General features: G+C 46.4%; 1 protein-coding gene and 1 non-coding gene across 2 annotated transcripts in view; both read right to left on the bottom strand.

Annotated features, from left to right (window-relative positions):
• PUM1 (pumilio RNA binding family member 1) overlaps positions 1-17,317 on the bottom strand; it is a 79,124-nt gene that overhangs the window by 22,247 nt on the left and 39,560 nt on the right. The window contains exons 8-12 of the mRNA XM_086479792.1: positions 12,724-12,817; positions 11,318-11,419; positions 5,450-5,601; positions 1,793-1,931; positions 69-212 (exon numbers count right to left, since the gene is read on the bottom strand). Coding sequence (XP_086335918.1) covers positions 69-212; positions 1,793-1,931; positions 5,450-5,601; positions 11,318-11,419; positions 12,724-12,817 — 631 coding nt within the window. The remainder of the gene's footprint in view (positions 1-68; positions 213-1,792; positions 1,932-5,449; positions 5,602-11,317; positions 11,420-12,723; positions 12,818-17,317) is intronic.
• On the bottom strand, positions 7,837-7,920 carry LOC147413173 (small nucleolar RNA SNORD103/SNORD85). Its single transcript, XR_015184085.1, has one exon. It is a non-coding gene; the product is annotated as a small nucleolar RNA SNORD103/SNORD85 (small nucleolar RNA).

The following is a 17,317-nucleotide window of genomic DNA, read 5'->3' as shown; positions in this document are numbered from 1 at the left end:
CCCAGGGCTTCAGGTCCCCCCTCCGCCGGGGAAAGAGCCGATTGTCACTGGAGGGGACAGGGACTCACCTGCTTGCGCTGCGGAGGAGCTGATGATGACTGGAGCGGGGGCCACCAGACGGACGGGGGCCCCCAGGCCATTCCTGGCCCCCGCATTCACCACGAGAGCACCCGTTTGGTCGTAGTAAGCAGCAGGAGCCAGCACTGGGTAACCTGAAGAGGCAAGGTACAGGCTCACAGGTAAGGTAACGAGCAACGCCACGCACGGCGCAGCGACCGGCTTCGGACGAGCACAGGGCAGTAACGTTTCTAAAGGAAAATCGGAATGGCAAAGGGAAAGGCAACAGCAGCTCTGCTGCTCCTCCAGCAAAAAAAAAAAAAAATTTAAAAATCCCTATTAACAGTTTACACTTGACACTAGCAAGACTTGCAGGTGGAGAAGACTTTTTTTCCCCCCCCAAACCTGCTATACTAGCGTTGCCCTCAGTGTAAATTCAGGTATGCAGATAAAAAAGGGCTTAAAATACAACAGTGCTGTTTCTTTTCCATTAAAAGGATGACGTGTGCTGGGCCTTCGCGTGTGTGTGAACACACTGCGCTTCCAGCGCTCCCGCTGGGCGCTGAAGTCGTTCCGTCTGCACGCACACGTGAACAAGACCTGGAACTTAACGTTATGTATTTTGAAGCATTCTTTAATATATATAAACAAACAAACAAAAAAATCTTCAAGCAAATATGCTGGTGAGACACAGAGCTATGCACAGTGGTACACAGCTATTTAGGTACCTTGCTATATAATTCTACAGTTAAATAAAACTTTCAGGAAAAAGTGAAGTGATTCTCCAAAGTGGGGTCACGAACAGAATGTTCTCTGTCAATACTTGCTTTGCAAACGTAACCCTAAAATCCCAATAATGCAGATTTAAGGAAATCTGCATATTACAGTTCACTTTGTAACTTAACACAGCAACATTCTTCTTAAACCATAAAAAAAAAAAACCCATATAACCACCATGTGACACTTGCAGTGAGGAAACCCGAGGTCAACATAATCCTGTTCGCTTACATTTGACCAGCAGGACATAGTTGCACATTATTCAAGAAATACTTAGGTTTGCCCTTTGCTGGCCCAGCCCTAACCCGTGACACCATTACAGTAATATTCTGTATAACTGCATGTCAAAAGCATTTGTACCGCACAGCCTCGTGCATCAGAGCTAAAACTCATATAGTGGCTCCTCTCTTGCGGAATTATAAGTTACAATAAAACCCCGCTTCTTTTTATCTTCTTTATTTCTTGTTTTTAAGCCACTAGTATTTGTCTGGAAGAAATTACGAAGGGGAAGTCCTTATCCTGTTAAAGTCAAGCACCTGGCAGGGATGGAAAGACAAGGCTAATGAATGGGACTAAGGTATCTCCGAGGTTTTTAAAGTAAAGATCACATAAGCCGGCATCATCCACAGAAAAATCGGAAAGTGACTTTCAACAGGAGCCATCCACTCCTCGGAGTACGCAGCAAGTAATGCACCCGTACAGCAACACCGTTCAAAACAGCCGCTTTCATCTCTGACAGAGGGTTTCAGACCCTCCTCTCAGCAGGACGCTGCACAGGGAGGTAGGCTCGCATCTACCAGCTTCTCCAAAACGCCTTGGACACCCACAGGTTCAAACCAAACCACACCACACCACTGCTGAACGCCGGGCCACGGCGACCCCACGCCGAGACACAAGGCGTCGCTTTCTCAGCTCTCCCTGGGCGCTGCAGGAGCGGCAGCTGCCTCGGAGCCCCTACCTGGCATCCCTGCTGCCAGCCCCTGGCCAAAGGCAAGGGCAGAATTGACGGCTGCGGCGGCCACCAGCGGATCCGTCTGCTGTCCCTGCTGGTTCTGGTTGGGGGTCAGGGGACGCTGACTGGCTCCTCCGCGGAGAACCTGGAGAAGACAGAGGAACATCGATCTGTTGATTTCGGGTCCGGGCGCCAGCCACAACCACCAGGCACCCGGAGGAGCACCGGCAGCAGTCTGGTTGAAGTCCTTGCACGACCAGCGTGTGACAACCCCTCCCCTACTCAGGACAGAGCCACCACAAGCCTCGGCGCTACTACCCCAGGTAAATGCATAAGACCCAATGTCAACAACACATCCCCTCTCAGGCTTACTGAGCATCGTCTGGAAGCCCTTCATCACCTGACCTCTTCCACTTCTCGACATACCTTCAATACTCATCCTTTGTTACAAGGGCTTGCAAACCATCTGCCCCATCCCAGCTAATATTTGGGCTCTGCCACAAAAGCACCACTGAAAGCCCACTTGAGCAGAAACCTTAAAAAGCCCGATGTGGGAGCTGGGGGCTGATGACACGAGGTGACTTGACAGGGGGGCTGATGACACGAGGTGACTGACAGGGGGGCTGATGACACGAGGTGACTGACAGGGGGGCTGATGACACGAGGTGACTGACAGGGGGGCTGATGACACGAGGTGACTGACAGGGGGGCTGATGACACGAGGTGACTGACAGGGGGGCTGATGACACGAGGTGACTGACAGGGGGGCTGATGACACGAGGTGACTGACAGGGGGGCTGATGACACGAGGTGACTGACAGGGGGGCTGATGACACGAGGTGACGGGGGTTTTTCCAAGCTGCCAGCCCCCGCAGAAAACAGCGACCCAGTGACACAACTCTTACTCATCAGAAATAATGACCAAAGATCACACACCATCTTTTAGACGTAGCTCTTGTGGTTTAAGCACAAGTTGCTCTCCAAAGGCAAGATGGCAAACTGACCTTTCCTGTAATTACCTGTGACAGGCTTTGTCTGCAAAAGCCTTTTACTCAAAGTGGTGATGCAAGAGCCTGCCCCCATTAGCGAGGTCAGCTTATTAAAAACGCCATCCTTTGGTACCCAGCGTGCCTGGCTGCAAAAGGCAACACCGTGTGTGTCACCCGACAAAAGTTGTCGAAAGGAAAAAATGACTTTGCACGCTGAGAGACTGGGAGAGGATCCTGAAGTTAACCAGTGCAGACCCGCATCCCAGGGTTTGCCACCACTGGTGAAGCCTCAACGCGAGCTCCTCAGCGCAGGGAGCTGCTCGGTGAGCACGTGCTGCGCGAGGGCACCGCACGGAGCACCCGCGAAGGCTGGCAGGCTGCAGGAAGGGAAGTGTCGGTGGTTTTTATAAATACGCTATCAAGATGTCATAAACATCACAAATCAACTGTCGCTCTAGGCTTCCAAAACATTTGCCTCAGCACTTCTTAGAAGAATTTCATCCAAAAAATACACAACTGTATCCTCTGACGGATGGAAGGTTTGCATGAAAAACAACACCCACGATCCCCACCCATCCCTGCTTCGTGGCTATAAAAGTAATGAAAAAATATCATAAAGGCTACTGATGATTGATATTTTCTATTTTAACAGCCTAAGCCTTTGCAGAAGCTCTCTCAGCACACACCTTCCCTGCGGGGAAAGGCTCCCAGCCTGAATGCCAACGCAGACACGGCTTTAACACACTCCCAAGGCCATTTTACCTGTGCGCACGGTGCGTGCAGAAGGTCTGTTCAACACACTCCTGTCTGTGACCTGCCAGGTGGGGAGGTTTGACGATTAACTTTGTCAGGAGCAAAGTGTTCTCCTCCTGGTCCAGAACCGTTGGTGTGAAACATCACTGCTTTTATCATCTGAAAAGGCCTTATAATACTACCAAACACTGAGTTTTGCTTTAGTTTTCAGAGCAGAAGCTAATAAACTCAGCTGCCCCTTGCTCTCTTCCGTAAGCGCTGTCTCAAACGCACGAGGACCAGAAAGGAAGGCTTTGTCACTGGGAGAAAGGAGCTGCTTCACTTTTCGGGAGGATAACGAACCCGTTTGGTATCCAAGCAGGACGCACCATGGGACAGAGGCCGATAAAACAGTTTAAAGCCAGTGTCAGGTGAGGACCAGCACTTAACCAGACACCACACAAACCAGCTGGGTTTGTGCCAGAGCCAGCCAGGAAACAGAAGCCCAAGCCTGGTTCTTGACACTCATCCTGCAGGTGCCGCTGAGGTCTGAAAGGGGAAAATTAGGGTATATCCAGCGGTGTGTCCAGGGGGAACAAGAACCAAAACAAGGATGGTCAGACGCCTCTCAGCCTTCTAGCGTTTACCTTATTGACACGGGTTTAGCAACCATCAGGTTAGTTTGAAAGTTTGTATATTTTTTTTTTTTAAATTTTTTTTTTAACGCTGATTTAGGTAGCAAGCTAACAATTTGCACTCCCGCACAACTCCGTAAAATGTTCAGGATGGCTTTTTGTTACAGTAAAGGAAGAAAATTATCATTCCCTATTAATTCTCATACCAGTTTCTCAGTTCCCACCTTCTGCTCCAGCAGTTGCTGGATTCACATTTGTGTTGTCTGCATCAACGGTACAACTATGATTAAGTACCAGACCTTTAAAACGCTTATTTTAACTCACTGAAGTTATGAAAATTAACCTGGGGGGGGATAAAAAAACCACTGAAAAAAATTACACAGTGATTCATCACAAAGATGCATAACAGTTTTCAACAGAAGAAAAAGTAGAGGCTGTATAATCCAACACGCTGCCACTGTCAAGGGATTAAGACAGAAGGGACGGTGCAAATGCCATCACACGTCATTTATAGACGCGTGTAAGGAAAAACTTCCCCTTATCAGCCCCCAGTGGGACCTCTTCACTGGTTTTTTCTTAAAAAAAAAACAAACCACACTTAAAGGGGTAACAGCAGATCATATGAAAACCCTTCACTAACTTCATTCATTTTGACCTTTCAGGTGTCAAATTCTCCTAATTTTTGTGCAGACTAAAGTAAACCAGCTGCACAGTTTGCCTTATAATAATAGCAAGCCCAGTGTTTTCTTTTTGCACTCATCTTTTCTCTTCGAGTCCTCCCATGGATACCAAACCAACTCATTCTGCCGTTATTCTGACCCTTTTTAAAGTGGGTCTTCATCAAAAGAAAAAAAAAAGCAGCGCACTCTATCCTGGACAGCACCCTGAAGATAAGAACAGACTTGCTGACACTCGGGATTTGACACACATTATCATCAGCTCCGTGGCCTCCAGGCTGCGGCGACGGGCTCAAGAGCAGATTGCGAGACGACGGTGTCCACTCGCACGCCAACGGCCTGCCTCGGCCGCTGCGTCGCTCCGCAGGGCTCACAGACTGACCAGATTATTGGTTTTCCAAAGCATTAACACACCATCATTCACCACCACAAACGTGCGTGATGCACAACTGACATAACGGAATGTGTGTCTGTTTCTTCTGCTTTTCCTAAGGGAGGTCAAAGGTTCTTCTCCTCAGTTACACCTCAGGGTCAAGAGCAGTCATTGAAAAGAAAAAAAAAAATGGGGATTTTTCAAAGCTCCTGCGTTCCCTGGAAATGCCTCAACGTGCAAAGCACCCTGCCCCTTACCTGCTGCTGGCCCTGCTGGGTTTGCTGAGTGGTCTGCTGGTTTGCCGAATTGGTGGCGGCGGCGGCGGCGGCAGCTTGCTGCTGGAAGAGGCTGGCAGGGTAAACCCCCCAGGGCGTAACTCCATAGTACTGGTGAGGAACCACCGCGGGGCCTGAAACGCAAAGGGAACCCGTGAGCTGCTGGGCTGTGACCAGCATCACACGGCAGACCGTCACCCTACCTGCTCGCCGTATTTGGTTTCAGAAATCCTATTTCAAGGTGATCTGCTCTAATTCCTTCGCAAATACGGAGGGATTCTAGCATTTGTATTACTCATTTTTAAAAAGCTTAGAAGTCAGACCAGCCATTTCATCTGTACTTGCTTTTACTTTATTGGATGAGGTCAAATTCTGCTACCAGTGATCCTGCTGAAATTCCATGCTTGTATTGCTGTGCCCTAATTATTACAGTGAAGGAACAAAACTTTCTCACCAAAAGGAATCCTGTTCAAGCACAGAGATATACAAGTCTCTGCTCATGCCAGCTGACATTCCCAGCTCAGTAACACCTACCACTTAGCTCCCCCATAAATGAAGAAAACCTCATCACAGCTGGATAACATTGATTCTCAAGTATTTAAAACGTCCCACTCAGTCCTACGTTGCATTTGCAAACCACCATAAAAGAGGCTCCGTGATCCTGTATCTTTTCACATTCCCTCCTCCTCAAACTTAAGAGGTTTAAAAAAACCCAATAACCTTGGAGAGCACCAGGAAAAGCGTAACGTTTGAAGATTCACTGTGTTGTACCAAGTCCCAGGACACCGCACGCTTAATCTGGCCACACAAGAATGGCACCTTATACCATTAAATAATTCCAGCTGGCATCACGCTGAGGAAGCAGCGAGTACTCTGCGCTCAACCGAGGAGTCCCTCCCACCAAATCACATGTATGTGAATCCAATAATATTTTTTAATATGTCTGTTCTGTACCTTTTGGAAAGGTCAGCAGAAAAGTACAAGTATTTCCTTTGCTCTTCAAATACATCACCTATCCCACGGGTTCCTTCCCCGCAGCAGGAGTAACTGACGGCATGCCAGCCTTTTTAAGGCAGAGTGCCACAGCCGTATTTGAGAATAAACCAGTCTTCAGTGAATTTGAACCACAGGCTTGTGCTTAGATGGAGTAAAAATAGTCTCTATTTTCAGAGAGACCGTTAGCATTTCAGTTCTAACCGCGCCATCTCAGAAGTGCTGTTAGTTCTGTCCTACAGTACAACGCTGCACGGAGAACAAGTGTAACACACAAAGACTATGAGCCTTTGCCCCAGGAGGCTTAAAAACTCTTTTCCCCCAAAAGAAGGGATGGTGGTAAAAAGGGAGACGCAAAAGACACTGCTAAGCGTTAGCTCGGGTATGACAAAGGGGAAAAAACCCAGGAAAAACTTTCTTCTTTTGGTTTTGTTTTGTATCCAGTGACAGGCGGGGTCTCAAATGAACCACCACGTAACGCGAAGGCAATCCCCTGTGCTGCAGCCTGGTGAGATTCAGCAACACTTCCAAGTTATTCATTTCATATTTAATGCCAAATATTCTAAATAATATATATATATTTATATATATATAAAAGTGTAATCGTTATTCTCCTTTATTATTTATATACAACCACTCTACTTTCCCTGCATTTAGGATTTTGTAGTGGCACCACCACACCTGCCCAGCTTTACGTGCAGCAGGGAGATGCTACAAGCAGCCCATCACCTAACGCCAGGCCCTTCAGCAACACGTGCTGAACAGGCGGGTTTGTTTCTCACCCTAAAGCTCTGCCATGAAACCCGCCCTTGCTGGACTTACTGCCTACCGTCCGTCAGAGAAGGTGACTTGTCTGTCCTACTCAGATCTGTCTTGGAGCAGCAACCGCTTGTTTCTTACCTTCCGTGCTGGAAATCCACGCGCAGTGGTAGCTAAAATTAAAAAACCTGCAGAAAATGAACAAGTCCCACAATGGTATTGCCTGTCTTGACCGAAGTAGTTACAGACACGTAGCTACTGGGTGGATTAGAACCTGTTTATATTCAGTCAATGCAGATCAGATGCTAACTGCTCCAGTGCTTCTGCACTCAACGGGGAAATAGTTGCAACTGCTCCATTTTATGCAAGTAATTAGTCTGTGTTTGCCCTCAGGCTACTGGGAAGTTGCTGCAACACCCTTTATCTGAGCAAAATGTGGGCATCTCTCTAGGTTGTTTTAATATCAGTTCTAATTATCAAACAAGCATAGTCTAGATGGGGTTTTTTTCCTAGTTAGAGGTTGCTCATCAGATCTGCAAAAGCCTTAGGTGTTTAAAAGAAGAGGAGACACAAAGTCTTTGAAGTCTGCAGGCAGCTGGGCTTAAAAGAGCTGCAAGTCTGGCTCAGCTCATTTGAGCACATGGTGAGGCTCATTATTGAACAGTGTTCTCAGTGAGGGCAAGTGTGTCATCATCGCCAGACTCACAAAAACACGCAGAGCGTTTCCTTACTTCAGGAGATATTGCACCTGCTTTTACACTTATTAAAGTTACACATACACGAGAAAATAAAAGCTGTTCTACTGCCTTTGAAGGCAAATATTCCCACTACTAGGTCTCGCACATTGGCCACAGACACCCACAAATATTCCTTTCAAGAAACATTAGCAAAACCATCCGTAAGTGTGTTCATAACCAAAGTTTTGCTTTTCATCTCACGCTCCACACTCCAACCCCTGTAAGCAGAAGCCCCACCCACCCTCTGCAGGAACAGCCAGCCCCCTTTTGCCAAGGAGGAAAACTTCACGACCACCCCGTTGAACAGCCTCGAGAACCTCACGTCTGGAAACGCCGGGCTGCCAGTAGCAACTTGATCCAAAACTATCGATTTTTGAGCTGGTCACTTCACAACTACCAGTCCAGCAACCACAGATACCCACAAAGCTGTGTCTTTTTAGGGGTGGGGTGAGAAACCGCTGAACTCTGACGGCTCTGGTGCAGCCCCCCAGGGGCCGGGGCCAGCAGGGATGCAGGAGAGGAGAGGCACCCTTGCACGCCACCGTGCCCGAGGCAGCTGCCCGTGTGCTCCCCCAAACCGTGGGCCTAGGCGGTATGTGCATGCATCCATACCCGCCTCCAGCTCTGAGCTGGCTCAGCACCAAGTGACTGAGGCTTCTAAGAAGCTCAAGCTGGAGAATCCCAGCGCAGACCCATCCAAATTGACTCTACCTTCGGCCTAGGAGCACTGTATTTTTCTTGTTTGCAGATCATTCCAGCACCCACTTCTCTACAAAGAACAGAAACACTTTTCTACCTGTAACACACCACCTCAGAGGGAATCAACATTTCCCAACTTGTCTTACAGAAGGCCAGATTTCTTTTCTTTTTCTCCCGAGTGACATCTTTCCCAAATCATAGAAGGCAATTTCACAACACTTTTTCAAGACAGAAGTATCTTCCCCACAATTTAAACTCAAAAGTGATTTTTTTCTTGAGTCTAGGAAGCCCTTCCCTCTGCATTCAAATTTGTTCTTTAACTGCTATTATTGTTGGGAAGAAAAGAGTATTGTCACAGGGCTGACAGTCTTACAATCATGGAAAAAGCTGCCGTAACAGCAGAATCTTAATTGACAGAATAATCTCTGCCATAAAACACATAAAAGTTTCCCCTCCACTCTAAGTGTAACCGTGAGCAATAAACTACCAACAACTCTAAACTCATTTCTTCCATCTCATAAACTTCTCCAAGCCCTCCCAACGCAACACTCGCATACGCATCCAGGAGGCCGCCTGACTTCACACGAAACATCCGAATTGCCCCACGGCCCTCCGGTGCTGCGCTCAGCCACGACAGAGAAAAGGCTTTCAAAACGGCTCGAGTCTAGACAGAAAAGGTGCTTTTCCTACAACAAACATCAACAAAGAGTGAAGTTTGTTATACCGCCATTTCTCGCTGTCAGGGTGCAAAGCCCAGCGAGGTGGATGAAGTAACTTGTTTTTCTCGGTGCTGTAACACCATGAGTACGCAGCAGCACACTACACATTCTTTTTGCTTTCAACAGTGATCAAGTTCAAAAATTCTTCAAGTAGAGAGACTGATGGCAAGTTTTGGGATGCTTTAGGTATCCTCGGGTATGTTACTTCCTAGTTCAAATTTAAAAGGCCCCGATCAGATGTTCAGACTTGCTATTTCCTAGAAAGCTGGCAGCAGTCACACGTGGTCCTTCGATGAAATCACGACACTGACCTCCTGCTCCACTGAACTCCAGTGCGTTACTGAAGAGTGAGCATTTAGCTTTAGAAGCACCGAGGTGATGCAAGAAGGCCAACCAGAATCCTCTTTTTATAGTACTCACTTACAAAGCACCTCTTCTGCCTGTAACAGGAACTGCTGGTGTTCTGCACCTCTTCCCCCTACGTCCTGACTGAAGCTTCCTACTTATTTGCCACCAACAGTTCAGGTCATTCATTCGCTGGCACATTCACCACCACATGGCAAGTTTGTTGACTCCTGGACTGTTGGAAGTATCCTTGTACTCTAGCTCTTGGCTTTCTTCCCTTTAATCACAGCGTCATTTGTTTGCCAACAACGTGTCGTTGCCTGAACTTAATCTTGCATCGTTATTACGCAACTAGCACACAAAATGCGCAACAGCCAAAAAGTCCAAAGCTCATCTTCAAATCATAATCTTGATTCTTCACATCCTTCCACACGATCCATTCAAAACGCCATCCAACTGGGTAACGGTTGCTGAAATCCCATTTTAGAGCGTGACCTGATACTGGTCTCGGAGCTTAAAAGCTAAGCAGCGCTTACGTCAGAGCTGTTGAACATGCCGAAAAGTCACGTACCAACCCACAAGGCTGCTCGGCAGAGCGCTATATTCACGTACAACCAACGTTTTATGGGTTCAACTCGGTACCAGCGATCCCACAGCGGAAGAGATCTACAGTGAGGGGTAAGTGGGGTGTGGCAACAGCGTGCAGGCTCCGCTAACCATCACCACTACTCTGAACTAAGCAGTTCTTACTGAAAAGGGAGGTTTCCTCTCCCGGTGGCTGACGGAAAGCAAAGCATGGTTAAAGATGTTTTTCTGAAAGTACAATCTTCCTTTGTCCTCAATGCTTAGGCAAGAACTTTATGGCATACGCAGCAGCAGTTCAACGTACAGTGTGTTCTTCGCGCTGCCTGATAAGCTGTTTTACTGAGCTGTCAGCTCAAGATACAACCATTTCGGCTATGACAGTTGGCAAGAATTTGGAAACTAATACATGAATGTTTGGGAGAAAGATCTCGCACAAAGACAAGAGCCACCATCTTTGCTTGCCATCTGGAAAACTGCATATTCATAGCATAAACCTCACAGCAGATATGGGATGTTTTTACCTAGAGAACCTAAAAAGCAGAAATTCGTAACAGACTCTCGCAAAAGGGAAAGAAAGATATCATTTGCAGGATGCACTACAGTAAATCGGGCTAAATAGCAACGAGATACAACTTTCCTGGCAGGAAAGCATATCTTCCATCTTTCTAGCATTTAATAAGTAGCTCTTCAAAGGTATCTCACTACTCTCAGTTACCAAAAAACCCCAAACATGTAGCAACACTTATGTCTGCAAAGTGTTTCATTTCAGATTGGCTCTGGTTGTTTATCCTCAACAGAGAGCGAGCCCACACCAAGTGTTATACAAGAATTATCACATTTAATCTACAGAAAATAGGCTTTCCAAGACAAATTCTGTTTCAATTCACTGATATACAATTATCTCCCCACAGAAATTACAACGTACAAATATTGAATTCCCACAGTCCCAGACTCAAGAGCAGTTTTGGTACAGAAAACGGTGACAAATCCACAGACAACTGGAAGTATCTCACCTAATGTCGCAGCTGCTGCAAGTCCGGCTGCGTACGGATCTGTTCCCGGGGGCGCGGCGCTGATGATGTACGGGTTGGGGACAAAGGCAGCAGGAGCTAAACCTGCTGAAAACATACCTGTCAGTAAAAACAAACTTAACTAGAACTGAAGCCCTACCAAAGTCCCTCTGGCTCCCTGGCTGGCGAACACAAACGCTCAGGTTGCTTTAGTAGTTTCCATTTTTTACAGGTTGTTTTCTATAGGGAGCGAGCAACGGCTGCAGTTCCTGGAGTCTTAACAGAACAATCTACAGAGGATATAATTTACCTAAAAGAAACCCAATTCCAAGGATGTGGTGGCCCATAAGGAAAGCTGAAGTGGGAAAATAGTCTATATTCAACACCCATACTTGCTCGGGTGTCTCTGCAGAACAGACACATCCCTACTGTTTAGGTGACCATTAACACCAGTTAGACATTAACATCATCTAATTGCTCGTTACTACTCTGTATTTGCTACAGCAAGTTGACGAGGAACCAATCTACCCGACAGACCACCAGTACTTCAATTAATGAGCTCGGAAGGAGCTCGGGGTGCCCAGGCAACATGGCAGGGCGCTAGCTCTGCCACGCAGGCGTCACCGTCCTCTGCAAGGGAACAGGTTAATCATTACAGAACGCCCAGGTGGGCGGGGAGGGGAGGTGAAGGTGAAGGTGGAGTAAGTTAAAAAGCTGAAGAATTTTAGTTCAGGTCTCTCCCTGAACTCCGGTAAGCGCACAAGTGGACTGCACAGAGCTGGAGGGGCCCAACACATTTGTAGTGGGCTTTCACGTAGGAAGAACTTAAATTGTTTATTGTGCTACAAATGTTTAACCCTACAATAGTTTAATACTGATCACCCATGAGCAGCCCTTCTACAGTTCTCCTGGTTTTCTAAGCACAGCATTAAGCACTTTCTTCCCAGCTAATCTACGCTGTTTTAATAATATGAATCACGTGTTTCACGAATTACATCTTTGACTTCAAGTCAGACCCCAGGCAGCTGAGCCACAGGAAGCACGTTCAGGTGTGTATCGAATTCTGCGTTCTCCCCTCACTTCACTGTGCCACTTACCCCAATTCAAGCCTCGCTCCAAGCAGGCAAGTGCTTCAAAACGCTCTCATTACTGAACAGCACTCTCAGCAAGGGTAAGAGTGTCACTCCTGCCAGACACGAATGCTCTAGAGCTTTTAAAGTGTGCAAGAGATGCCTCCAGAATTTTTCAAGCCAATCTTCAAGCAATATACTTCTGCTTGTGCGTCGATTACCGTTGCAAAAACGTATTTAGGATTCTCTAAAACCTACCAATCCTTTTTCCCTGGTATTTTCCCAATGTATTCTCAGGATTGACAGAAGTCCAGTAAACGTATTAAATGCAAGACTTACCTATGTGAGGCTGATGGGCAGCTGCCAAGGCGTACTGCTGCTGCTGCGCTGCCGTTAGCTGCTGAACAGCGAGTGCATTCGGTCTTTGGAACAACTGAAGGGACAAAAGCACAAATACGGTCCTTTACTCATGCACAAAAAGCATTCTCTTACTCCCTTTTACAGCAATTCCTTTACACTAGATTTATCTTCACAACTACAGACACTCCTTTTTAAAGTGAAACATTTCAAAAGGAATTGTAAAAAAAATAAATTAAAAAAAAAATCAAACCCCTTCGAAATCAATTGCCCGTGATAATCCACCTGAAAAAAATACATTTCTGAAGTACAGCTAAATCACAGCCAGGGTTTTCTCTGCTGTTCTCCACAGAAGGCCTGAAAGCCATTTTTTCCACAACTCCTCCTCAAACACACAACCCCTAACTGCAGCCCGTGGATCACTAGCAGCTGCCACGAGCACTTCCAGACCTTGAAAAACACTGAGTACAACGAAACCGCAGTCACACCAGCGGGCAACCCCTGCCACTCCCCCAGCCGGGCTCCAGCGGCCAGCAGGAGGGCAGGCAGGCTGCAGAGCGAGGTGTGGGAGAGATGATGCACTGGAGGTGGCTTCAGAGCCACCTGAAGAGCCATCAGGTGAGATGCCACCTTCAGCAGCTGGACAAAACGCTTCCTTTGCCTACCAGCCTTCCATCTCCAGCACCTCCTACCTGAATCCAGGCAAGAAGTGTAAATTCTTGTTTGACCACAGACAGAAACCAGACTTTTTGGTTAAGTCCTCCAAAGCATATATGAGTTTGGCAGCTTACAGCTCACTACAGTCTTCGGGAACAACAGACAATGTTACTGAGAATGCTCAATATGAAGGAAAAAAAAAAAAAAAACCACAACCAAAAAAGAGGATTATGTCAGCCTTGAAAATATTTTTTGCTTAGGCTTTTTTTTTTTTCTTTCATTCAGCTCCTTAGTAAAAATTTACTTCTCCAGCTTCCTATGCTTCTACCTAAATGAAACACTCCCTGAATCAACCCGTTAGCAGATCATCGCTCAGCTCTAATTAAACATTTAAGGATACACAAGCTGCACAGCCACTCTGAAACCATCCAGAAGCAACTGTTCATCCCCACTTACTTCCAAAAGTGATCATTTCTGAGGTGTGAACGACTTCACAAACTGCTGTGATAAATGTTTTCTCTCTACGCTTGGAAAAAATATAGGCCTAAATGCCATACAATTTTCACACCTATTATCTCTGCCCTCCTTTCAGACAAGACAAGTTAACCACTTCAGCTGTCAGAAGCAGCAACAAGAATTCTGCCCAATTTTTTGTCAGAAACTTGCAACCATCAAGAAGGGTGTTGGTTTGTTTTTTTTTTTTAATAGGTAAAGACTGGAATTGGTTCTCCTGAGAGCAAGACGAGCAAGTGCACTGTTTAGGCAGAAAATCTGAAAAAAAATTCAGAAGGAAAAAAAAAAAAAACCACCCACGTAAGGAATCAGTATCAGATTTAAGATGTGGGAACTCGGTACTTAGGGGATCCAGAATTGATCTGTGTGCCAAAAACCTAGTCACACTGTTTCCCCCAAAGATTGCTCACCCCTTAAGATGTTGAGGCTGCTCCATATATCCAAGGAGTATCGTAACGCGTACCAAACCCACAGTTATTTTATTGCCCCCCTGGGCCTAACATCAGGAGGGCCACAAAACACTCCTAGCAGTCTTCAGGAAGAACACACCTTTTTTTTTTTTCCCCTCTTTTTTCTTTTTTTAAACATGTCACTCAACAATACCTCACGCTTACACAAAGTTGAGTGCTTATAAGGGATGTAATCTTCGTTAATACACCATCTGTCATTAGTAGCTGGATCAAATGCTCTACTGACATCTTTCAGTTTAAAAAAGCAACGACATCACGGACAACATGACCTAGAGAAAATGGAACGAGGGATATTGGCTCTGTAGGAGTCTCCAGCAACATCTCATTCACTGATCAGCATCAGCAGATATGGAAAAAAAAAGAATATCCCCTAAACTGCTTCACTGCTGGGTGTAGACACATCTAGAACAGCCACTCTTGTTTTCGGGGTCTACTTTTGCATTGAATTCAGCAATCCAGTATTTTAGTTTTCTTCAGCTGCAAGCACTTCACCAAAACCTTTAATTTTCATATTCTTTTGCATCCCTGACATCTGTTTTTCCAGTCTGCTAATGTATATTCCACCAAGGTGAACAGCAGAGGAAACGGCCAGATTATCAGCTGCCTGTCTTAAGGGCAAAAAAGCACTTATCTTCTCTGAAAATACTTTTTCTTGTACTCTGTTTACATGTGTGATGACTTCCACACCTCCCAAACGCATCTCAACGATCCATTTTTAAATTAGAAGTACAAGCAAAAAAAAAAAAAAAACCACCACGGCCACTCAAAGCATGAATATTTCACCTGCTGCTGTCGTATTTTTTGTGGTCTGCCTGCTCTCTCCCCCTCTTGCGAGCACAGCTGATGACTGCTCAATTCGACTGCCAGACAAGCAAGTACCCACACCAGCCTTCCGCATTTTTCTTTGGCTGGAATTAAGCCACAGCATCCAAAACGCTCTGCAAATGGCTGCTGTGAAGGGTTTACCTAAAGACTCGAAGATGGAGATTGAAAAGATGCTCCTTTACCTAAAACTACTGGTGTAACTGAAGGGAAGAAGAAGGAATAGAGTGGCTGGGTAGAGTCCTTTCATCTGCTCAAGAAAACCACCAGCAGTATGTCTGCGTCCTCAAGTCAAAGGAACCTAAAGACTGAGCTCCAACGTAGCGATGCTTGCCTCCAATGTACTTCCAATATTCTTCCTTACAATATTCTTGAGCTTCTTCAAAACCATGAGCATGAGGAAGGGCTGGATTCCTGCTGCCTGCAGCGGATCTCCTCTCAGCCCTTTTCCGACTTTCCCCTCCAAAGAAAGGTCAGGGAAATGGCTGTATCTAAGCCCTGCACCCGGGCACTGGCTCAAATCAGCGACCTCTCCCTATGCCTGCCAACTCGGACTCTGGACTCAACATACCTGGAAGAAACTCAGTGTGAACAGCTACAAATTTTTGCAGCTGCAGACTTCATACTGCCTGTAGCACATCCGAGGAAGCAGAGCCAACAAAAACGATCGCAATTCCAGGCTTTACTTTGCCAGAGAAGCCCTACACTACGCAAGCTCTGGGAATCATCAACTCTAGGTATTTAGGAAGAGTTATTAAAACCTCAATGCGCTGTCTCCATCTGCTGACAGCAAAGACCTATATTCCAAAAACAAAGCAAAAAGCAAAACCTCAAATAATAGCTTTTTGTCATCTTATTTGGAACCCTACTGGATATGAAACTAAGCTTAAACTACATATCAGTATTAAATTGTGGTCTCCCCTAAGTGGAAAAAGAAAAAGCTAGCAGGAGCATTACCTGGCATTTACAAAGCGAGGCTGCAGTTACAACAACGTCTGCACGGAGCATTTCAGCCGATTAGAAATCATATTCAGAGCGAAAACCCTACAAATGACTGACAGTTTCGGAGGGGTTCAGTGGGATCCCCCGACATTTCAGAGAGCGAGGCTATTTTCCTCTCTCACACGTGTACACAAAGGAACTATCATTTTTTACAACACAGGGGAATCCATCAAGGGAATTCCAAGAAACCAGAACACCACAGTCTGTATTACACAGTTAGGGGAACGCTGTAAGATTAGATTTCTGTAAGCCAGTTTCTTCTGCAATATAAACATCTGACATCTCTAATCAGATTACACGTGGTTAAGACCATCCCTTCTTAATATTGCTTTTAGCTGCACTTGCTTGTAATCCCTTCAGAGTACATGACGCTTCCCCACGGACCGAGAAAGACACTTTTACAGACGAGATCCTTTTGTTCAGGACATATTTCCTTCTGACAACCGAATGGAAAAAAAAAAAAATACACTGCCAAAAGACAGATTTCCTTCCTACGGGCTATAACTGGCAGGTAGTGAATACCAAGAAACACTGGCTGCTGGACAGCATATATTAAGAAAACTCTGAGCCAAGATACATCGCGTGTACACAACCGTGCACCGCGAGGTCACTTGGGCAGAAGAGGGAATCCTTATCTTTACCCAGCACTTAGCTTACAAAACCCCGCCGTTTGCTCTACTGTAGGTGTAAGCAACAAAGCTGAAACTTTAAAATAACAGTCCTTCTTCACCAGCCTGGCCGGCTCATTCTCAGCGCGACCGCGTGGGCAGGCAGCTGTGCTCAGCGCCCCAGGACCTCCTGCTCCCCACCAAACCCCACGGTTCACAGAGCCCAGAGAGAGCCGCAGCTTCACAGGCAAGCCAGCAGAAAGTTTTAAGCATGGTGACACGGAGGGGACATCAGCTCTGCGGGGATCTTACCCATCCACCTCGTACAAAGGAAAAACCCCGGGCCTGACTACAGGGCCGGCCAGGGCCAAAAGTCGACCTGCAGTCGGCGTGCTGTCCCGGTCAGCCTTGCTTTGAGAGTTTGTATCCCCACCAGCTAGGTGCCAGATGTGCCAAATTTTAAACCCTGTTTTTTAAAAGCTAGAAGAAACAAATAAAAACTAC

This window comes from Leptosomus discolor, chromosome Z (genome assembly GCF_034619465.1).
Source record: "Leptosomus discolor isolate bLepDis1 chromosome Z, bLepDis1.hap2, whole genome shotgun sequence".
In the NCBI taxonomy this organism is placed as follows: domain Eukaryota; kingdom Metazoa; phylum Chordata; class Aves; order Leptosomiformes; family Leptosomidae; genus Leptosomus; species Leptosomus discolor.
The sequence above is the reverse complement of the archived record's forward strand: the minus strand, read 5'-3'. Positions and strand labels throughout refer to the sequence as shown.